This window comes from Rhododendron vialii, chromosome 4a, assembly GCF_030253575.1.
Source record: "Rhododendron vialii isolate Sample 1 chromosome 4a, ASM3025357v1".
Taxonomy (NCBI): domain Eukaryota; kingdom Viridiplantae; phylum Streptophyta; class Magnoliopsida; order Ericales; family Ericaceae; genus Rhododendron; species Rhododendron vialii.
In genome coordinates this window covers 8,708,092-8,730,854 of record NC_080560.1, presented here as the reverse complement: position 1 = coordinate 8,730,854, position 22,763 = coordinate 8,708,092, and the positions used below count along the sequence as shown (strand labels likewise).

The window sequence follows — 22,763 nt, the reverse complement described above, 5'->3', positions numbered from 1 at the left end:
GAACAATTCAGGCTAGGCTAACCCGTCTATTGGACTGACTTGGGCGGGCAATATTCTAACAGGCCAAGCGGACTTTGGGCGGGGCATGGTCCGGCGGGCTAAATAATGAACCTCTAAGCATATAAGCATAATTGTCAATAAAGTTAGGGCTCAGGTCCGGGCCTGTTAATGCAGTGAGTTAATTTTCTACTTTGTCCACTCGACTGGACAGCGACCTCTGGATTGAATAGTTCATTGAGAATTTGAGACCGACCCTCCCTTCAGCCCAGTTAGGTTATTCGTGGGCTTGTTCCAAACCAACAACATTGATCATAACTGTTTATCTTTAAAGCTTGCCGAACATCAAACTCAATAAAAATCACGTTGATAGGATACTGTTTTGTTACGATTTTGAAAATGTATTTCAAAATCTTAACAAATGGTATTTGATCAACGTAATTTTTTTTTGGTTACAATCAACGTAATTTTTGACGTATAATGTTCTTGGCAAACTCTAAAAAAAAATTGTCGGCTCAAAATGGGGTCACAAATGACCCAAATTGAACCAGACTAAATGGTTGAAATAGTGTGGATCTCATCACAAAGTGATGTCATGCTTACCATGTAACAAACTCTTTGGTAAGTATGACATCACTTTGTAATGAGTTCTGCACCATTTCAACCAATAGGAAGAAGGGCAATGTTCACCCTCTTCAGTGGAGGGTGAATAAAATTGTATTCCATTGACTCTCAATCTCAAATAATAGTTCTCACACAGACCGAACCCCACATTGGGAGTTTGTGTATTTGTGTGTATGTGTTTAAAAAGATCCATTATGCCTCTCCCTAGTCAGTAATTGCTTAGGTGAGTTGATATGTAGAATTACTCTCTTGCCCTCCTTCAAAACAACCAAGTCTCTCCCACCTGTTGTGGTATGGGTGCTTAACCTCTGGTGCAAGCCTGTGGCCCTTTGTCGTGGTGCCATTCTTTAGTGGCGAGGCTCTTGGGCCTGCTTCAGCTGGGCTGACTCACATATTGGGAGTTTGGGTATTATGTGTGTTTGTGTTTAAAGGTGTCTATTATACCTTTCCCTAATCAGTAATTGCCTAGGTGAGTTGATATGAGAAATTACCTTCTTGCCCCTCCTTCAAAGTTCTCACACAGACCTTTGAATGATTAAGGCCTATTTTGGCTAAATTGACATAATTCAAAAAGCAATAATTTTTACTTTTTAGATTTCTCTCATTATGACGAAGCAATAATTCAAAAAAAATTGACGAAAAACTAAAAAATGCGTTTTTTTTTTTTTGAACAAAAACAAAAACACCTCTTTTAAGGCTCTGTTTCTGGTAAAAGTGCTAGTACTAGTACTTTTTAGCCGTTGATTTCCTAGAATGCTGTATTGATACGAGACAGGCATACACATCCACATGCACATACAGCAGAAAAACCCCAGTTATTCGGACATCCCAAACACGGCCTTAAACTAAAGCCCAGATATACCCTCTCTCTCTCTCTCTCTCTGTGGCAAAATCTGAGAACACGAAGCCCAAGTTTCTCTGTCTAGAATCTGCAATGGACGACACGAGGGTTTGACGATCTTCGTATCCCGTGCCCGAGCCATGGCCGGTTACACCAAGGAAGACCTAGTACAGCTGATCAAGAGATCTGGGGCTTACCTCACTCTCAGGCTGTTCGATCTCTTCAAAAATCTCGTTCGTACCTCGTTCCTTTCCCTTCTTTCTACCTATTGTTTCAGATTACACATTCGTATACGTATAGGTGTACGTACCTGCGTACAGTTTTCCGTAATTTTCGTATAAATATCGCTTTTCTGTTTCGGCGATTTGTTTGATATAGCGATGGGAAATTGGTGCTTTTTGTGTTGTTGACGACTGGAAGAAAATTAGTGAAAATTAGAGTTGAAATTTGTGCTCTGATGCCCCAGGATTAGTCGAGGTGCGCGTAAGTTTGCCCGGACACCAAAGTAATAAAAATAAAATAGAGCATTTGTTCTGTTTAGTTCTGTAATAGCAACAGTCACTTCTTGAAAATTCGTTTGGCTGGCTATTTTTGAAACTTAGTGTAAGGGTTGTTTTATTTATTTGAAGAGAGCACATTTTTGTGTAAAGTTTCAAAATATCAGGAACGAAATGGATTATTTGAACAGTAATCTGGTCTACTCTGGTACTTTATTGTGATACACTCATTTGAATAGAAGAAGAAAGGGGAAAAAAAAGAAGCCTTCTTAGTTTCCACGGGGAATGGGGTTGGAGCAGACCTAGAAAACGTAGTGCGAAACAAGTTTAAAGCCAAAAGTCGGTTCTCCTTATTGGACCTGATGGAGTATGATTGCACAAAATGTCATCAGTTGCGTATATATCGAGAAGAATTATGAGAGGTCTAATGAGCAACACCACAATGACCAGTGGAGTAGTAGTGCTGCCTGTGGTAAGCTATGGTTACAGATGAGAGTATCAAAGGATGAGATTAGGGAAAATGGAGAAAGAATATAAAAGGGAGGGGATATCTCAGTAAAGAAAAACTTAGAAGGACGAAATACGGGATAATAGAAGTGGTGAAAACAAAGAGGGGCTCCAAAAGATTCAAGGGACACTTATGAAATTTTAGAAAGACAAATGTGAGAGCATTTTACATAATCATAGGGCCAACCTACAATTTCTGAAAACTTTAGGAGGGGCACGCCTGGTCACTTGGTGGCTCCACCACGGACCTGAAGTCCTCTCAGCATTGCGGTGCTGAAAACCTCTCATCTTTCTGTGGTTTGCTACCCTTTTGTGTTGTTAAAGTCTTTGGCACTGGTTGGATTGGATGTATTTCCTTAACCTTAGCCAGCATTTCCTTTTCCTATTGAAAAGAGGATCTTGATTTTAAAGAAGCAGGAGAAGACATCTGGCTTTGCTATCAATAGCTGCTCTTGTGCCCTATTGGGGGATTTATGAGTTGAATTTTTTGAGCGCGTAAATGGTCTTAGTCTGTTAATTGGTGGGAGTTGGAAGTTTCAACTGATTATGAAACCACACTACTGACTAGGTGTAGAGTAGCGAAGGCTAGAGACATTTGTTGGTTTGGACACAACCCTAGTTCCTCTACGACCTGTCTATTTTTTGATATACTCCCCAAGTCCCCGTGATGTCACAATAAGATCTTGTTAGAGCCATACCCTGTTTAGTCTTGTCTTGACTAGTTGAATTATTCGCTCTCATGTAAAGTGAGGGAGCCACAAACAGAAAGCGACGAAACTTATCATACTGATTTTTTTTCTTCTTTTTCTGAAATATGACAAGGCAGTATCTACAAAAGGTAATGCTGATCTGTATGAATTCTGTGCATTATGCCTTATGAGGCCTCATCTGCTAGATCTGCCACGACTCACCCCTCTCCTCCTCCACCCTTGTACTTTTAGTTGGTGGACAGAGTCATCCGGTGGTTGGTATTGGCAACGACAACAGCTGGTGGAGTGGAATTAGCGTTTGGTTTGGGGGTGGGGGATTATCCTAGTCAATTTACGATGGTTTGGGGGTAGGGGTGGGGGTGGGGGGAGAGTGAGAGAAAAAGAGGTAGGGAGAAGTAGATTATATTTAGCTTGGTAGAAGTTGTGCATGAAGTTCTACAACATGCTGTTGGGCAGTAAAAAGTTGAGTAGTCTTATGTCTAAGACAGTCCTGGCCCTCAGTTTAAGTGAATTCCAATCGGAGCCGTTGAAAGATGGGTGAAAACCAAAACTAGCAATTAACTTAGGGCAGAACAATCCTGGGCCCTCCCCTTGGATCCGGAAGACATTCTGGAAAATTGTTCTGGTTTCTGAGGATTGTGTTTGCTAAGGATTGTGTTTGCTATTGCATTAAGGATTTTTACACCTTTGGAGTTGCTTGCAGGATTCATGGTCGGTAGGGGGTTTGGCAGGATTTGCCATTGCTATTCTATTTGTCTGGAGACTGTGGAGACCACGCAGTGGAACTCAAAGACGACAACCTAAACGGCGAGCTCCTACACCTGGTAGTTCTGGTGCAAGCAATCGTTCTGATGCAAATTTAATATCCTCTGGAGTTAGCACATCCGAAGAAGATTTGAGAGCCCAAAACGTCATTGACGAGTTCTTTCAGCCCGTAAAGGTAACTTAAATCTTTCTCTATCTACTTTTGAGTTGTTATTGCTTTGTACTTACTGGTTTAAGCTCACCGTGTATTCTTTTCTTTTGCAGCTGACTTTTGGACAAGTAGTTAGGCAAAAGCTGAGTGAAGGAAGGAAGGTAATTTGTCTAGGCACTTCAGCATTGCCTGGTGCATATGGCCTATGTTGGATTTTTGTTGTATTCTTCACATCTATTATACGTGAAAATTTATAGAAGATGTTGTTCTGTACTTCGTTGTTTTGAATGAACTGCTTACTGTCATCATTGGCACATGAATGTGTAAGAAATCAGAAGATTTTAGCTTCTTAGCCACAGTGTGCTCCTGACTCTTCCTGTCTGATTACTAATTCCATAGAAATGGAAGTGTTATTTATCTTTTTTGGTACCCTGTTACTGAATCCAATTCAATCGTTGACTTGAGAAAGTCTTTTGTTTGTCTATCCTAATAGATAATCACATCCATTTTCATTATGCATTTGATCATAGAACTTGGTTATTGTACAAGATCAGTTTCCAAAAGATGCTACAGTGGTACACATTTGATGAGTTAAGTCATTTTCCAAGTGCCGATGTTACTATCGAGGATATTTGTAAAACGAATGAATTTAGTCGAATTATTGGAGGTTTGGTGGTTGAAACTTGAAAGTGGTGAAGACCTTAGTTTCTTGCATTTTGAAACTTCAGCAAGAGTAAACAGTAGGGATTTCTTTTATGGTCCACACAAGCATCGGCGTAATGCTTATCAAAAAAAACCATAATTGTAATGAAATCTTGGATTTTCTATCACCTGACTAAATTTATGATTTTGACCCTTCTATGTTCCTTGAAAAACTTGCTCTTGTGTAGGTAACGTGCCGGTTGTTAGGTGTGGTCCTAGAGGAAACTAGTCCAGAGGAGCTTCAGGTTGCGAAAGTCTCTGTCAACTAATTTTTGTAACGTTCTGTATGAACTATTTTTTAAACTAATCAATCTGAAATGGATTATTGTTGTAATTTCCTTGTTCTGTGCAGACAAAAGTGACTGTGAGATCCTCTGTACTGGAAGTACTGCTGGAGATTACAAAATTCTGTGATCTCTATCTCATGGAAAGAGTTTCAGATGATGAAAGTGCAGTGAGTGGAACCTTTCTGCTTGTTCATTTTTTACTAGGAGTTATTGGCTTCATTCAATTTCCGCACTTGTTCCTGTATGACACGTTCTTTGACATCTAGTGGACTCATCCTCTGGGAGACTGACCTTTGGGTTTTTTTTAGCGTAGAACTGATGGGGGAAAAAAGGATGAGGGACTAAACAATAGTGGCAGTATCCTAACAATCAGTTGTGAAGTTTATAAGTTGTTGGATGCAACTGATGTATGCCTTTAACACCCTCACGTTTCTTTTGTTGAATAGTAGTCTGACCTTTTGTTTTCAGTTCAATACTTCTATGTTTGGTAATTTGTTTTTAAAAATTCCGAAGAGACTATAACGACATTTCAAAAAACTGTTGTTATAGCCTATAGGCAGAAAGCTGTCCTGAAACAGCCTGTTTAGGACGTTCTATTGAATACAGTTCTCAGAGAAGCCCACAATAAACATGTTATCCACGATAGTTCTCATTTTACACTTTGTTGCGAGCATGAGCCCAAATAGGTCCTAAATATATTGAATTTGGATGAGGGTTTGAAGAATGAAGCAATGGATTTGAAATTGTTGGAACATACAAGTTATTTGATCCTGTATATGGCAATTCACACAATCATATTGGTATTTTTCTCCTTACCTGTCAGGTAAAATAGAGAAATAATTAATTTTCTCCTTAGTAGTGTACCTTCAGCTTGGAACATATAAGTCATGTGATACTGTTTTTGGGAATTCACTCAATTATAGTGGTTTTTGCTCCTAACCTGTACAGTAAAGAGAAATAGTGTTTTTGCTCTTTTTTTGTGTGTTCCCTCAGCATCTCGAGTTTCATTATTTCCAGTAGACTTTCTTATTCAAAGTGTCGTTTTTAAGTACCTTCGACAATTGTATTGTAGTTACGTCAATTGGATATATTTCTGGATGCTTGTTAGTAGACTGGGCTTGTTTTCGTATGATGATTGTTGCCTTCTGGCAGCTTATAACTAGTTTTTGTAGTTTTTGGTTCTCCATAAACCATTAGTGGCTCCATAAAACACCTTTTTTCAGCCGAAAACCATTTTATTGAGCTAGTGGTACTTGTCAATTGCAATGAAGAGACCTGTTTTCTTCAGACTTGTGGATAAATATTATATCCTTTTATGCAGAAAAAGGTTCTCTCAGCTTTAGAAGATGCTGGGGTATTTACATCTGGCGGCTTGGTCAAAGATAAGGTAATTAATGTTTGCATTGCTGGTAGTATTTGAGATACTATGACTGAAGTATTAGTCAACTTTTTTCGGGTAGGGAAAGTATCTCTAGCTAAGTTGCCTGTTTTTCATTATTTAACGGTTCTAAGTGTGAATTGTGGGCTCTCTCAATGTAGTTCTCTTCTTATTGTACTGGTTTCCTTCTTCTTCTTTTTTTATATCCTTGTGATGAATGAAATCTTTGCCGATAAAAAAGAGAGAGGGTGAATTGTGAGATTGAGGTTCTCCTATTGATTACTTTGCTCAGTTATTCTCTTCATGTTGTACCTTCATATTTTTCTTTCTTCATTTATGTGCTATGTATTTCTTATTTCAATGCAATCATGGTGCAGATTCTCTTTTGTAGCACAGAAAATGGACGGACATCTTTCGTTCGGCAACTAGAGCCAGATTGGCATATTGACACAAATCCTGAAATCATTTTTCAGCTTGCGGTAAATTTCTACTTCTTGTTTAAAGATATCAAAACACATATTGTGCAAGATGCACAATGTATGTTTGTATTACTGTAGTTTTTGGATAAGGGAGTTCTATTATTAGCAGGAGAACGACCATGGTAGATGAGAGGGGAAAAAACTAACTTTCGGTGTGTTTGTCTATCAAGAGTTGTGGATAATACAAGAAAATGAAGATTTTCTCACCTAAACAAGGCTTTTGGTTCCTAGGGAAAAAAAGAAGGGATACTTAACTCTAGAGAAAACAAGCGTGCTGAGGAGAAATAAAATACAAGAAAGTTGTCTAATATGAGTTACCATATTTATTGCACTTTTTTTTGTATATGGGTGGCATTCCCTTAATGCCTTCTTTCTAATATATTTATTTACTTATCAAAAAAGAGTTACCATATTTATTGCTATTTTCTTGCATCTTATTTCCAGCAAGTTCTTTTTGGTTCAAATGTGCAAGGCTAATTTATGCAAACCTGCACCCTAGTCAAATGCATGGGAGAAAATGTATATTTTTTAATTTCGCTTCCAGCATTCTTTTCTTCCCTATACAGCTGACCACTTATCAGGATTTCTCCTCTCTTTTTTTCGGTTACAGCGGTTCATCAAATACCAGCTTCACATTTCGCCTACCAAGACGGAACAAACTGCTGCTAATATTTTCAGCTCGCCATCGTTGGAACTGTTCTTCGGATGTGTTTGACGCAAAAAGAAAAAAAAAACAGTAAAATGCATACATGTTTTCCACTTACTATAGTTTTCTTCTCTCCCCTTGGGTTTATTATCCCTCATCCCTTATGTCCAGGTGGTTATGGCCGATGCTGATTTCCTGATGAGAGACCCAACATGTGGTAGTTTGCAGTCTCAAAGCCTAGAAGCTTTCTCTTCTCAATCTTTATGTGATAGATTAGCTCATGTTCAATCAACGTTGACTGTCAAAGTAAATATAATGGTTGAGTGTAATTTCATCCTATTTGAACATATTCCATTAATGGGTAATTTCGATCTTTTTTATGGTGCTGTTGGAAAGGTATTAAGTTTTGTCAGATCCCATGGCATGTGTTCTTTGTAGGTGAGAGGGTATTCTGGGTTCAGCGAGGTTCGATCACGGGGCCGTGAGCTTGGAGTTTATGGTCCCTTCAAAATTAGGTCTAGGTTATAGATGACCTGGCTCATGCTGTAAGTCTCTCTGCTCTTTTCTGTCATTGTTAAACATTAACACACAGAAATTTCACAACAGAACATACTGCAGGCCATGAGATCCTTCCTAGCATATTTTTGCATGGTACTAGAGTCTAGAGAAGCCTACGGTCGCTTGATTTTTTTGTTCGGCAAAATGAAGATTTTATTAATCATTGAAACAAGTTACAATGATTAAACGGAATCAAAGAGCGATGGCTTCAAAACGAGGAAAAACAGGTTGGATAAGCCTACAAGGACACGGGGAGAGGGGAAGGGGAACCAACCAAAGGTTGGATAATATCAAATGGGCCAAGAGTCCAAACCTAGAACAATCTGAAATGAACCCAGCAGGGCCCATCTCATCCCAAGAACCCATAACTACCCTAAACTGAAATCCCAACAGCCTCCGCAACCCATTCTGCCACCGCCAACCATCACTGGAAAAACCCTGCTGTCCCTTGATAGGCGGTTGTTTTGTGAGAAGGGGTAAATCTCGACTTTGATGTGGTTTAGTCATGTTTGGGGAGAAAAAAATATACTCATGCATTTAACTCTGAAACAAAAACGGAAATTTTTAGTGGGCTGAGTAATTCCTTTCCCTTTTCCTCCCTCTTTCACAAACCCAAACGGTAAAACTAGGAATAACTCCGCTGCTACCTCCGACTACCACAACCGCCACCTCCTGCCACTGCCACTGGCGCCTCTGCCATCGCCACTACCCTCTCTCTCTCTCAACCACAATCAAATCAGCCACCACACTGATGCTTTATCTCAGTCATTTGCCTCCCAAATGCAGGCAACGGTTCAATTCCTCATTGAGTGATTTCACTGTTTGCAACAAATATTTATATGATTCCCCATATAGTTATCCTGCATGTGTGCATCTGTGTCCCTACACCTACTTGATTTTACATGTGTACACAAAATGTGTGTCAATTTGTGAGCATGGCTGCATGGTAGTTATGGTTGGGAAGATTGGTGTTACGGGTTACATTCCATTAGATTTGTGTGGATGGACACTTACATACATCTATCACACATATATGTGGGGTCCATATACTTAGTACTGAGGTCACATAAATGTGGATAAAAAAGCCTTGTAGAGGACCGCCTCAAGGCGGATCAGAATACCGTACCAAAGCCGTTATTCTTTTCCATTCGTTATTTTATCTTTATTACCAAATCAAAGAACCAAACCAAATACATAAACTGATAGTTAAAACTTAAAAGGATGAATGATTGAGATTGCTTAGGTTGGTTGGAACTTGGAAGGTTTTAGGAGTATATTCTAGAAAGAGAAGAGGAGGAGGAAAGTGGAGAGAGAGAGCAGAACACCATCAAGTGGGGGTGGGGGACCCACCATGCTTTTGAAGTCCAAATTATGGTTGCACTTTTGCCACAAAACCACCGCGTATCTAAAAACTACTACTAGTAACGTTGTTATCCTTTTCATTTCCCCCCCTTTTTTTCTTCCATTCTCACCTCATCTCCCAAATGGTAGTAGAAAATGACCCCAAGTCTACTGGCCCCGCAAAGAGAGAGTCTCTCTTAGGTCACTACCCCATTGCAAAAGACTTTTGTGGTCACGAATCAAATCCCAGAAGCTAGAGACACTAGCATAACATACAGTCATACATGTTTATATTTATTTATGAGACCATGACGCCACCACCATTGAAAACTAGTAAAATTTCCAGACTTTAATGGGTCACAAATCTCATGCCAATCGGATTTGGAAAGATATGTGCTTTTCAGAAGTTCAAAACTAGTAATCTATCCTCGGAATTCTGCTTGATTGGCATATGAGCATGGTAATTTAATGATTCTTGTACACACAAACTTTGACTCTCTCAAGGCTTCCATTCGTCTAGACTTTTTGTCTTAAAAACTTACTCATTTTAATAATGTTTTTACTTTTTGTTGAGCTTTCCGTCGTGATTTTTGGGATTAATCATTCGTCCCGACGAGAGGATTTGGAAAAAGTATAAAAATGTGGGTCGATGTTGGAAAAAGTTCATATAAGACGACACTTTAAGACAAGAAAGACAGCCATTTGGTATTTTTTCGTATTTAGTGAACTTTTTTTTTAAAAAAAAATTTTGGTCAGAATTTTGTACTTTTAAGACTCTTCTCGTCGAGTCGGATAATTCATCCAAAAATATTAGACGAACCAAACCAAAATTCAGAAAAGATGTATAATACACATGAAACGAAATAGACAAAAAAAAATTAAAAGAGGAATGGAGCCTCTTGTGTTGCTCGCTGAAAACTTGTGTCTGGTTGATTTATGTGATATCTTTGTATTAATGTAACGAAAATCCTATTGGTACCGACGGTACCATAGGGAAAATGTACCGATGGCCACCGGACGGCTGTCTCCGGCCACCGGACGGCCGATCCGAGCCGTCCAAAAATTTTAAAAAATAAAACCGAGTGGGCCTACGCGAGAATCAATGGCATCCGAGATGTGTAGGGTACTTGATCCGAGCACCCCTTTTTCGTGTATATACACGTATATACATATATAGACGAAAAAGGGGTGCTTGGATCAAGTACCCTACACACCTCGAATGCCATTGACTCTCACGCTAGCCCACTCGGTTTTGTTTTTTAAAATTTTTGGACGGCTCGGATCGGCCGTCCGGTGGCCGGAGACGGCCGTCCAGTCGGTACATTTTCCCTACGGTACCGTCGGTACCAATAGCAGTACTCTTAATGTAAACTATTACGGAGGCCAGCTGTATTTGAAAATATGTGAGCTCTATTTATAAATATGTGAGATGGACATTCAAAATAAACTCCAACCTCTTACTAATATTTATCTCTCTAACTATTTCTCATTTAATTTAAGAGGACTAGTTATTATTAATAGTTAGCGTGGCCAACTGGGTTCCTTAAGGGAAGAACACCCATACAAAGGTAGTGAGATTCGAACTCCTGACATCCTAATAAAATGCAAAAGTTCTGGTCAACTGAGTTAGCCCCAGTCAGTTCATTTGACAACATTTAATTGATCAATTATTGTGACTTAATGGTTAAGCCGTACAACAAAGATCGATTGACAATATGCTACAGTACTAAATATTAACTTGCCTACAAATATCATGCCATACATTTTGTGTTCGTAGGCCTATTTTTTTTACTTGTTAGGCAGTTTTCCTAAAATAAAGAAAAAGTTCTACCAAAGAAATGTTATGCAGTTTCTCACAAATTTTTTCCTAAAATGCTCTGACGAACGACGATTCGATTGGTTTTGACCTTTCTAAGCCCCTTTTCGAAATTTTGTGTTTTTCGTTTGGTACAATTTCCCATTTTGTGTTGGGTCCGGCTAAATACAACTTCGAATTTACTACATGTAGCCAATTCATAAAGAGGAATTCAAAATTTTCTTATTATGAATTGGTTACATGTAGCAAATTCGCAGTTGTATATAGCAGCACCCTTTGTGTTAAAAGGGACACTACAGGGTGTGAGGGGGGCACTTTCCCAGGTTGTGCTTAATGGATTTATCTTGGATTATTTTGAGTTTAGAGGAACTTTCATTAATTATGTCATAATTTTCTTAAATTTGTTTTTTTACTTCTACAAGAGAAATTATAATGAAAATATATAAATCAAGCTTAAAAAGTTCAGAAAAAATGAAAAAAATAGTCTAAAAATCTGCCTATTAGGAATTGTGGTTGTCTTTTCTTTTCATTATAATTTAAAAGACTTGATGCAAAATTAACAAGCATTCTAAGAAATAAACGAAAGATAAAAATAATCTTAAACATTGGATGACAAAATAAATCCAAGACAAGGGGCACTATATTTATTAATCATTTTCTACTCCATCCGTCCTAATTTGTTTGTCTATTTTTGATGATCGAGTCAGTTTTTAATTGTTGAATCCCAAAAAATATACTATTTGGATTTTATTTGATAATTCTCGATGAGTACTATCATACAAAGTTGTCAAAATCATAAAAAAAAATGTAAAGTAATTGAAAAATGTCACAAAGATTAAAAATGAAGAAACAAATCGAGACGGAGAGAGTATTTATTGTTGCTTTCTTAGGATGACTATTTATTATTGTTGGCTACGAAGAAACTTCCAAGAAAGATGAGGACCGGTTTGGAGAGAGGGGTTGATCCCTGAAAGTAGGACCTACTTTATTGATTGATTATTTTGACAAAAATGCAATGTGCGATAAAGAAAGAATCTAGGCAGACAAAGTAGTCCATGTCCTAGCACGCAGTCACGCAAGTGTTTTGAGAGTTTCTTTTCTGAGATGCCGACCCGGCGAACTTATGAGTACGTCAACAATTCTCTTATTAGGTGTAGTCAAAAGCAAGCCATCAATGTCAAAATTCGAAAATTCACTAGAGATTTCTCTTTTTCGGCCTCATTTTAGAAAGTTGTCAAGTTTCAAATTCATGTTCTCGAGATTTAATGTTCATTCCGATTGTGAATCTAGGATTGTGTTTTGAGAGTTTTGAGAGATGGGTAACATGGGTTTTTTTTTTTTAACAACATAGGAGATGTCCTTACACTCAAACGAGATGAGGCTATTTCACCTACGATCGAACGCTGAGAATCAAAACCCACAAAAAGCAGTTAGAAACAGTTAGGAGGGAGGACTTCTGGATGCATCCACGAGGCTACTTACAAAGACTTCCACCTCCCGGTTGGCTACTGGCGAAAATCGAACTCACACCTCCTATGGTGGGAGCAAACCCCATGCTAGTGGAGACAACTCACGGTTGGGTGGGCAAATCCCATGTCACTTCTTTTTTTATTAATGACACTTTCTTTTTTGTCTTGTAGTCTTTGAATTTACAAAATGGTCCATGCATTTTGTGAAAGTTTTAAGTTTCTAATAAATTCACCTCACTAAAAGACAAAAGAAGAGTGCCATTAATATCACGCGCATCCGGCTCGTCCATTTTAGTTTTGAACGGCTCGAATTTAGAGAGAGAAAAAAGAGAGAGAAAGAGGAGAGAGAGTGTTAAGGTAAGAAGAAAGAGAGTGTTTCAATCTAAACCGTCCAATATACTTTTAAACGATTCAGATGTGTTGTTCGGGTACCACGTCGACCGGGTGACGTGGTAACTATCCGGCACCCAGAAATTTCTCCATTTCCCCTAATTAGATCCGGGTTTGGAGAGGGGATTTGGATGCCGAAAAAAGAAAGTAGGAACCGCTATTGATTGATTTTTTTTTGGAGTATTGACAAAAAAAAGTTGAAAGCAATAAAGAAAGAGAGAGAAAGAATCTAGGCACAAGTCGTTGTTTCGCCACGTGTCCTAACGGTATATATAGCCAGCGGGGATTCGGTTTTGTATTGCATGCAACCGCTCTACTCGCTACGACGCTACCCTACAAAACACTTTTGAAGAAAAAACACGCGCCTTCGCCACAGTCACCACCACCACCACCACCACCAGTCCACATCTCTCGCCGCCGCCGTCTCATTCCCCTCGATCCCAACAAAACCCCAATTCCGCCGCCGCCGCATCTCATTCACCACCATCTCCGCCCGCCGCATACCGGACGGCCATGGAAGCCCTCTCCGTAACTCCGCCGGAATCCGCCTCTCCCGCCACAGCGGAGCACCTTACCGTCATCGACGACGGCCCTTCCTCTCCTCCTGTGCCCGAAAACACTGGCACCGAAACTCAGAGCATTTCCTCTGCTGCCGATGAAGGCAAAGGCGGAGACGCGGCGGATGCCGGAGATCGGAGGAAGGTGCTGCCGGAGGAGCTTTGTCGAAACGCGGTGAAGCTTCCGTGCGAGTCGATCGCGGAAGGTGGAATTTGCGAGGTATCCGCCTCTCCCGCCACGGCAGAGCACTTTATCTGCATCGACCGCCCTGCCTCTCCTCCGCTGCCCGAAAACACTAGCACCAAAATTCGGAGCATTTCTTATGCTGCGAATGAAGACAGAGGCGGCGACATGGCAGCGGATGCCGGAGGTCGGAGGAAGGTGCCGCCGGAGGAGCTTTTTCGAAACGTGGTGAAGCTTTCGTGTGAGTCGAATGCCCAAGGGGGGATTTGCGAGGTTTATTTGATTGGAACGGCTCACGTTTCTGAGGTACTTGAATTGTGTATCATTTAAGTGAACTGGGGTTTATTTCTAACTCATATTAGGATCCATGTCATACAGATCTAATGGGCTTTTATGATAACTACCTAACACGCAACCCTCCTCCTTTGTCCACGTTTGGGACCGGTAAAAAAGATAAGACTCTAAGCACGGCACGGGCGGAGTTAAACTGACTTTGGATGCCGTGATACGGAAGGATTTGGGTTTACTAAATCTAAGTGAACAAGTAACAAGTAATCCTGGACTGAACTCGATGGAAAAATAGGATTTATGTAGCCGACCCTAATTGATTGGGTATCAAGGCTTGGTTTGGTTTGGTTATTTTCTAACTCAGAACTAAGCTCAGAACTAAGCAATTCTAAGTAAGAGGAGGGTGTCTGAAAATTTTATAGAGTTTTTATCTGCTTTTAGGTTTCACAAAGGCATTCATTTAAACTCTTGTAGATTTACTGTTTTGACTTTACCAAGCCTTTGTAAGGATAAATTATGGCACCTTCCATTAGCTTGAGGAATGTTAGGGGCCTAACTAAAGCAAGAGTTTCACCTGCTTTGGGCATGAGCTGGCCCTGGTCATGTTGTTTGGCTGCCGAGAAAGTCAAGGAAGTGCAAGATATGGTTTCATTTTCATTCTTCTCTCTTACTGTTCAGTTTTCTTTTTGGTTTTGATTTTTTTGACGCAGTTTTCTTGCTGAGTAACAGAACAGTTTGCTTCAAGAGTGAGTAGATTCACTTGCATTGCTTATGTTGTTTGGCTGCCTAGAAAATTGAGGAAAATTTAAGAGGAGGTTTCTTTTTTCAAATCTAATATTGTCTGTGGTTACTTTTCTGTTTCTTATCATTTGACGCAGTTTTCCTGTTGAGCGATTGAGTAGTTTGCATATGATTGTCTAGAGACCAAATGAATGGAGTAATTGTCTGAGTGCAAAGTAGCATTGCATGAGCTTTAATTTTCTGCAGCATAAGAAACATTTCCTTGGACTGGGAGGCAACCCAAATTTGAAATTGCTGATACTTTATTCACGTGTTGTGGACTGCAATACTGGCGTGCCATGAAGAGAATCCGTTTGACGCTTCTCTGTTTCATAATGTTTTTTTTTTATGTGTGCTAAGTCTCTGTTTCATATTGTTAGTGGTAGGGGCCTCATTAAAGCAAGAGTTTCCCCTGCAGTTTGTTTTGTTTAGCTGTCAGATGTCCAGAAATTTCACTTTCGCCCATTTCAAAGTTTCCAGATGCTGCTTGCATCTTAGGATCTCAATTTATGCAGGCGTGTTCCTTATCGACTCCTTTCTTGTTTTAATATCCCCCCAAATAGTCAGCTGTTGGTGATTCATCCTGACATTGTTCTATTTTTGTCATCAAGTAATGAGAAAGAAATGAACAGCAGGAGTAAGTAATTCACCATATGATCTTTGCCCCTGTGGTTGCAGGAATCATGCCAAGAAGTTAAAGCTGTAATCGGCTTTGCAAAACCACAGGTGCTTCTATTTTAGGAACTTAGTACCACTTGATTAATGGACAGATCGTTTAACAGGTTGATTGTCTGCTTCATATGGTTTCATGAAAGCAGCAATCTTCAATCTGCTTATCAATTATATTAAGTACTAGTGCATGTTTTGACTACAGGTTGTTTTCTTGGAACTATGCCCCAGTCGTACGGCTGTACTTTGTCCTCAGAATTTAAAGGTAATATTACTTAGTTGTTCATTACTCATTTGCTTTGGTTTGCTATTAATGGCTTTTATATCAGGGATGGATAGTTTGCAGTCTACTTTTGCGGACTGCACTATATTGTTTGGCCTCATGGGTCCACCACGGGAGTCATTCTTGTGATGTGGTCACTCATTTTTTTGGCCTTCTGTGTTTGTGATAAACTTGAAAACAATTTGATTGATCCAACAATTGTGATAATGCCATGGCATTTGTCTTGAAGAAAACAAACAGGTATGGTTGAAATTTGATCATTCATTTTTTTTGGAGGCAAATATGATGAACTGTACTTTGTCGCTCTTTGAAATTTATGAAGTAAGTGCGCTGGATACTTGACGTTTGTGTAGGGATATGAGAAATTTGTTTGACATAGAAAATTGTAGACACAGGTCCTAGACATTAAAGTTAGATGATGTGATATCCGTGACATGAAAATTAGAGGGGTATGACAATTAGACACACACCTGTTCCGGTGTCCATGAAACATAGGATCCTTTTCTGTTTGATCAGATTTAGATTATCTTGCTACGGGATCAAACTGGACTTTTTTGTAAGTAAGGGATCTGACTTATGCTTTAGAAGCCATCTACACAATAAGCCTACGAAATGAAAGATCAGATCACTAAAGAGGGACCCCTAGTGGGCCCACATGACTAAATTGCATGTGCATCATCTTATGTGTCCTGCAAAGGATGCCGTAAACTATATGGTGGAATCCATGTTTGTATACCAGCATTGTGTGCAAGCTTGTTTTGCAAAAGGATACCCCTTTTGAGGTTAGTAGTCTGTCATTTTTCACTGTTACCGTAATAAAACCTTATCTTTGGTGCAACTCATTATAGGACATTTCGAGAGGTATTCCATTAAAAATTGTAAGGCTTATCAGCTTGTTAATTTGTTCAAATTGTTACATCATTCATGAAAGGTAGGTTCTAATATGTCTTTTCGAACACCACTCAGTGGATTCCCTGATATGTACGTCAAGGGGGATATTCTGTCCTTGCTTATTGATCTTATCTGAAGCATCCCATTATCGTCTTAGAAATCCATGTTGCTGCTGATTTTATTTTTATTTATTACTTGAAGGTTCTTGTCAAAAAAATTACTTGAAGGTCCTGTAACTCTGCAGCCAACATGGTCCTGTATATTAAATATGTGTTGAAAGGAACTGGTTTGCTCTTCTTACATTGTCTTGAACCTAAATGATTCACCTTGTGATGTGAGAGGCATGATCTTATATTCTTATGGACACTAGTGAGAGATATGTGCTGGTTGGTTGGAGCCTTCTGGCTCCAAGTATTTTTCCCCAAGAAGAATGCTCAACTGAATAACAAAACCAGTTTATTGTATGTGTAGTGATGGTATCTTTTTATCGTCATAAAACTAGCCTTTAGTAGCCATTCCCTAAATTTCACTTGCACAAGTAATCATTTTTGGTTCCCCAGGTACCAACCATGAGAGATATGGTGGAGATATGGAAGACACAGCACGATATATTTGGAATCCTATACAGCTGGTTTCTGGCCAAGGCATGAAAATTATTCTTCACCAGATTCTTTTGTCAATGACACAGAAGTGTTACATTCTTGCATTTTACGTATCTGCTACAGAGTGTATTTTTTGGTCCTCGTACTTTTCTCATGCATCTTAATCTTTTCAACGAGTCTGTGTGTTCTTTTGTTAGGTTGCCAGCAAGCTTGAGGTTTGCCCTGGTTCTGAGTTTCGGGTGGCATGTGAAGAAGCGCTCAAGTATGATGACAATGTGCAAGTGAAACTTGGTGATCGCCCAGTACAAGTAAGATTTTTTTTGCATTAGATTTTGTTTGATTGTTGTAACAAGAAACACTTCTTTGGCTCCAACCCACCTCCTGCTTAACCTCACCTAGTGTGCCAGTAACATTGGTGAGGTACATTTGCAAGTACATGGAAATTGTGGTTTTACAGGCCAAGCATGACTTGCGTCTTTTACTCTGTAAGAGCATTCTGCTTGAAAGATATTAAGAGGGAAGGGTCGTGGGTATGGAATTTGGTCCCGGCTTTATTGCTGGTTGTGGCATTATCCCGCGTGGCATTGAAAAACTCCACGGATGAACGTCAATACAGTATGCCAACCTTATCTTTCTGTCCTCCTCCAGAATTATGTTCTCTTTCTTTGCCTTCTCTGGGATGTAGACCTTTTATGACTCTATAACTAGAACATCCAAAGTACTCCTTTGTCTGAGGGTTTTAGTTTCTACAGTGGCTCTTTATTGGCAGCTTCAGAAGTTAATGTCTTGACTCTATAGAATATAGCTTCATTATGGGTACAAACTATTAGTCTGCAGGACTTGCTCCTTCTAATCTCCAATAGCATACTGCTTGAAACAGATAAAGAGAGAGGGTTGTGGGGGGTGGAATTTTGTTCCTGCTTTATTGATGGAGGATGCATTATCCCTCATAGCATTGCAAAACTATACAGAGGAACATCAATAAACAATGCTAACCATATCTTTCTGTACTCCTCCAGAATTAAGCTCTCTCTCTTTTTTCTCTTGCCTTATCTGGGATATAGACCTTTTATGACTGTATGTCTTGAACATCCAAATGTATTCCTTTTCTGCTTCTGAGTGGTTTACACTTTACTCTTTAAAACGACCCTTTCTGGTAGCTTCAGAAATTAATGTCTTCAGCATATGGCTTCTAGAGAATGTAGTTTCTTTACTTGTACTAACTACTAGTCTTCCCCATCTCAGTCATCTTATAAGCAATCTCTTCAACATTGTCTATATTTGAATTGTCTGTAACAAAATTTCATTGTAACCTAACTTATTCTTGATATTTGGTTTTAACTGAATAGATTACTTTACAAAGGACATGGGCAAAGATGCCACTTTGGCATAAGACAAAATTACTTTATTCCGTGGTTTTCCAAGCATTCTTTTTACCAAGCGCTGAAGATCTCAAAAAAATGGTATGTTTGCCTTTCTTCACAACTTATGGCTCCAAACGGTATTTTTCATTTGCAAATGTTATTGAGACTTAAACAAGGGGACCATAACTACATTACTGAATTTCAGTGGTTATAATTTGGCTTTTGCTTCAGCTGAAGGAAATGGATAATGTTGATATGTTGACTCGTGTGATTCAAGATATGAGCAAGCAATTCCCCACTCTCATGGAAACCCTTGTACATGAGCGAGATCAGTAAGTACATGTTGCTGTCTTATACATTATTGTACTCGTTGCCACATACTTTTGGGGCGACACTTTGTTATAGTATTCGTCTTGTTCTCTCGCTTTGTTTTTGATATTTTAGTTTTAAGAGAAAGTATTCTGTAAAGGTCCCTCTGTAGTACATTTCGATATGTTAGGAAGACTTTACAGGTTAAACTTTGGTAGGTAATACTTCTCATTCAAATTCATATGAGAAAGAGAGAACAGAAAAACAGTAAGGTAAGTCTACTAGGTTCGCTTAGATATTTTCTTATGCTTCATATAGTTGGATCCCATCATGAATTCAAACACTTCTATGAAAGAGAGATCGACAGAGTTGCATTAAGCACTTCATTTCCCTGATTTGTGTAGTTTTAGTATGTCTTTCTGATCAATATCCAATAGTGTAGCTTGTATGTATAGTGTTCCCAATTTCAAGGAGAAGTTAGTTTTTATGGGCAATATCAGACCGAAGACAGCATAGAATTCTTTGATATAAGTTTCCTACTTGCACTAGAGAAAGGGATGCATTTCTTGTAAAATCTTTACTCTCGGATGTGGCACCTTATGGAAGTGGTTTTAAACACAAATCCAATGGGGCCTGAATATATAGAAACTCATCTCTCTTCGCCACTCATCATCCAGTTCTTTCATTCTTTTCCAGTCCTTATATTTCTCCTTAAAAAAGAAAAGAAATTAATGGAAGAAGAGGATACTTGTAATTGAAAGTGATGCCACTAGCTTTAAAACTTTCTTGAGGAATGATTACTCTGATACTTATCGCAATATCCATCTCAGCCCCAAATTCCAATGCACATAAGTACAGTGACATTTTTATTTAGTTTCTTGCTCCACTACTTTTCTGAAAGTTTCTTAAGATTTCAATTGGTATAGTTATCCAGTTATCCTGAATCCTTGTTTGCATGTTCAGGTACGTGTCAGCAACTTTATTTAAAGTTGCTGGTACGCACAGTTCAATTGTTGCAGTTGTCGGAAAGGGGCACCTGGAGGGAATAAAGAATTACTGGATGCAATCTGTTGAGGTTAGACCATTTTCGCATGTTTTGTTTTTTCATTAGTTATACAAGATCAGCATATAGCTCCTGAAAGTTTCTTTGGAGTGATTTAAATCTATGCCAATCCACACCATTACTTAGCTTCCAACACCACTGGATGGTTAACTTCTCTTACAATGTCAAATTCTTTTAATTATAATCAAAGTAAAGGTCACCCTCCTTTTATGATTGGGTTTTTTTCTTTTTTTTTTGGCCGACACAAAACATGTTTTGATTGGTTTTCTGTTCTTTGCTATCTTGTTCTTTCGAGTCGGAAGTTATGGAATTTTCTGCAGCAATATCTTTTAATATCTGTGTTCTTGAATTCCTCATCGATCATGTTGCAGCTGGAGCACCTTGAGCATGTAGATATGACTTCACGGAGGCTGGCTATTTCAGCAGTGAAGCTCCTCACAACTGTAGGAGTGGCAGTTGCTGGTGTGGCCATGATTTCTGGCCTTCGCGGAGGCTGGCTATTTTAGCAGCGAAGCTCCTCACTCTGTACTCCTTACTCATTATATGTCCGCAGTATGGAAGTAACATGAATAGCTTACCACATAAAATGAAAGTGTATATATATGTACACGCAGATTGCACAAGGTTATAGCTCCCGACAGGTCTAGCTACCTGGACTTCTGGTTAAATGCTCCAAGTTAAGGTGAGGGAAACACAAAACGACCGGGTGTTGGTTCAATAGTTACAACACTTGATTTTCTCGCTTAATGTCTGGGTTCAAGGTTTCGTAGCTTGTTGGTGGGGACTAAACTTACTCTTTAGCTCTCAGAAAACGAGGAGGGGCCTATGTTTCAAAGTCGTGATAATTGCAGTCACTCCCAAGGTTTTCACCGGCTAGAGTACCGTCTTTTCTAATGGTACGGTACGTACCGGTACCGGTGAGATACCGGGTATCATTTTGGATTTATCGCTATTAGTATTATTTTTCCACGTAAAAGTATTTATAATAAAATATACACATTTATTACTCCCTCCGTTCCAAATTCTTTGTTCGGTCGGCAAAACGGAATGTTAAAAATAATAGTACAATTTTTGCAAGAAAAAATCAAAAGTTTTTCAACAACTTACTAGATATCAATGAGTATTTTTAATTTGTGAAAAAAGTTTGAATTTTTTCTTGAAAAAATTGTATTATTTTTAACACTCCGTTTTACGGACCAGACAAAGAATTTGAGATGGAGGGAGCAAAAAGAAAAATAAAAAAAAGTCTGGTATTTGTCTAGTACCGTCCGGTACTTGAAGAAAAATAATAAATTTTAAAGTAGTCCAGTATTGACCGGTGTCTCCGGTACTGTCCGGTACGGCGGTATCGATCGGTATTTGAGCCAAAACATTATTAGAGGTATAGGGTACCGGATTTGGATAATACTGGTATGTATTGGCCAGTACAGTAAGAAATTCATAACCTTGGTCACCCTTGTAGATGAGTGTGTGTGGTGCCGAAGGTAATACTCTGTGGAAAAACACATCCATTTTTCGTAACAAAGAGAAGTAACTAATAAAATAGAAATTGATTTGGTATTAATGGAATGGATTGGTGCTTGGTTGAAGGAGATGCAGTTTAGGAGCAAGTGAAGAGCGTTACATGCCCATGTCACAATAAAAAATTGACATCAAGAATGCCAAATTAAACCTTCTCCACTTTTGTGCCAAATTAATGTCAAACCTTGGCAATCCCATTTTTAGCTTCAAATTTGACACTTTCAAAGTATGAAAAAGGTTGTTGCACAGGGGAAGGACATTGTTATGCTAAAATGACACTATAGCCAACCAAAAAATGGATTTGGCAATACTATTTTGGTACCAACGATTGGACTTGTTCTAACAAAATTGAAGGTACAATTGGGACTTGTTTTAACGATTGGACTGATTGGTAATTACCCTTTAGAGGAAAACAATAATAATGTCCAAAAAGTTTTTAATTATCAATAAAAATAAATCCAATATGACGAGTTATTTCAATTCATTTTTCTTTACCAGATCCCGGATGAAACATACCATTGAACTTACTATATTTCTTGGTTTTCATTTGAATAACCCAAACGTCCATTGACTACATCAATTGAATTTGGATAATTCCACTCGTGCACCTATAAAACTACACATATCGAATTGAGCTGAAATTTCACGAGCCTATTTGTTTTTTTTTTTAAAATTATTCAACGGCTTAGATCGGGAGTGGACCCCGCAACCGCAAACCCGTCGGTACCCCATTGGTGGGATTCCTATCAGTACGTATAGAGGGGTCCTAGAAATTAAAACAACCTTCTTCTAATTCTATGTAGAGAAGCCAAATTCTCGTCACTCGAATCGGTATTTCGGTACCCACGAAGCCTGGGCTGTAAGCGAACCCAGTCCAATGAAGTACCTGTAGGGGTGATAAACAAACAGGTAGTTGATTAAACTTGATTTGATAATTTAACGAGTTTCAAAAATATGTTCGAGTTTAGCTTGCTTATGAGATGAGCCGATCTCAAACGAGCTTCAATAAAGCCGAACACAAATTAATACGAGTCGATTTCAAGTAGCTTGATTTTTTTACACATACCAAGCTGAACGCGTCGAGTAGTAACTTG

The 22,763-nt window shown here is 38.9% G+C and overlaps 2 protein-coding genes across 4 annotated transcripts; both read left to right on the top strand.

Annotated features, from left to right (window-relative positions):
* The first annotated feature begins 1,451 nt into the window (after positions 1 to 1,451).
* Positions 1,452 to 9,237, top strand: LOC131323069 (peroxisome biogenesis protein 22-like). 3 transcript variants are annotated; one of them, XR_009199069.1, is made up of 10 exons: positions 1,452 to 1,695; positions 3,880 to 4,116; positions 4,206 to 4,253; positions 4,983 to 5,039; positions 5,147 to 5,248; positions 6,403 to 6,468; positions 6,837 to 6,938; positions 7,549 to 7,674; positions 7,756 to 7,890; positions 8,023 to 9,237. XR_009199069.1 is itself a non-coding variant. In XM_058354690.1 (9 exons), the coding sequence occupies exons 1-8, from the start codon at positions 1,603 to 1,605 to the stop codon at positions 7,651 to 7,653; spliced, it is 810 nt and encodes a 269-aa protein (XP_058210673.1). In that variant the 5' UTR covers positions 1,452 to 1,602; the 3' UTR covers positions 7,654 to 7,674; positions 7,756 to 7,964. The 3 variants fall into 3 exon arrangements, 1 of the variants encoding a protein (XP_058210673.1); XR_009199070.1 differs by having other exon boundaries at positions 7,998 to 9,237; XM_058354690.1 differs by lacking the exon at positions 8,023 to 9,237 and having other exon boundaries at positions 7,756 to 7,964.
* Positions 7,762 to 20,891, top strand: LOC131323626 (uncharacterized). Its single transcript, XM_058355477.1, has 13 exons — positions 7,762 to 7,980; positions 8,023 to 8,105; positions 8,929 to 9,119; positions 11,546 to 11,622; positions 13,435 to 14,205; positions 15,646 to 15,693; positions 15,842 to 15,901; positions 17,371 to 17,454; positions 17,610 to 17,720; positions 18,762 to 18,875; positions 19,008 to 19,108; positions 20,049 to 20,160; positions 20,520 to 20,891. Exons 1-13 carry the CDS (start codon positions 7,762 to 7,764, stop codon positions 20,652 to 20,654), a joined length of 2,106 nt encoding a protein of 701 aa, XP_058211460.1. The 3' UTR covers positions 20,655 to 20,891.
* Positions 20,892 to 22,763: the final 1,872 nt, after the last annotated feature.

Bases quoted from the DNA above. Each gene is read 5' to 3' on its own strand.
- LOC131323069 (XM_058354690.1), top strand. From the start codon at position 1,603: ATGGCCGGTTACACCAAGGAAGACCTAGTACAGCTGATCAAGAGATCT. The intron at 6,469-6,836 runs GTAATTAATGTT...ATCATGGTGCAG, and splicing joins GCGGCTTGGTCAAAGATAAG to ATTCTCTTTTGTAGCACAGA. The intron at 6,939-7,548 runs GTAAATTTCTAC...TTTCGGTTACAG, and splicing joins AAATCATTTTTCAGCTTGCG to CGGTTCATCAAATACCAGCT.
- LOC131323626 (XM_058355477.1), top strand. From the start codon at position 7,762: ATGGCCGATGCTGATTTCCTGATGAGAGACCCAACATGTGGTAGTTTG. The intron at 8,106-8,928 runs GTTATAGATGAC...TCCCAAATGCAG, and splicing joins CCCTTCAAAATTAGGTCTAG to GCAACGGTTCAATTCCTCAT. The intron at 17,455-17,609 runs GCATGAAAATTA...TTCTTTTGTTAG, and splicing joins ACAGCTGGTTTCTGGCCAAG to GTTGCCAGCAAGCTTGAGGT.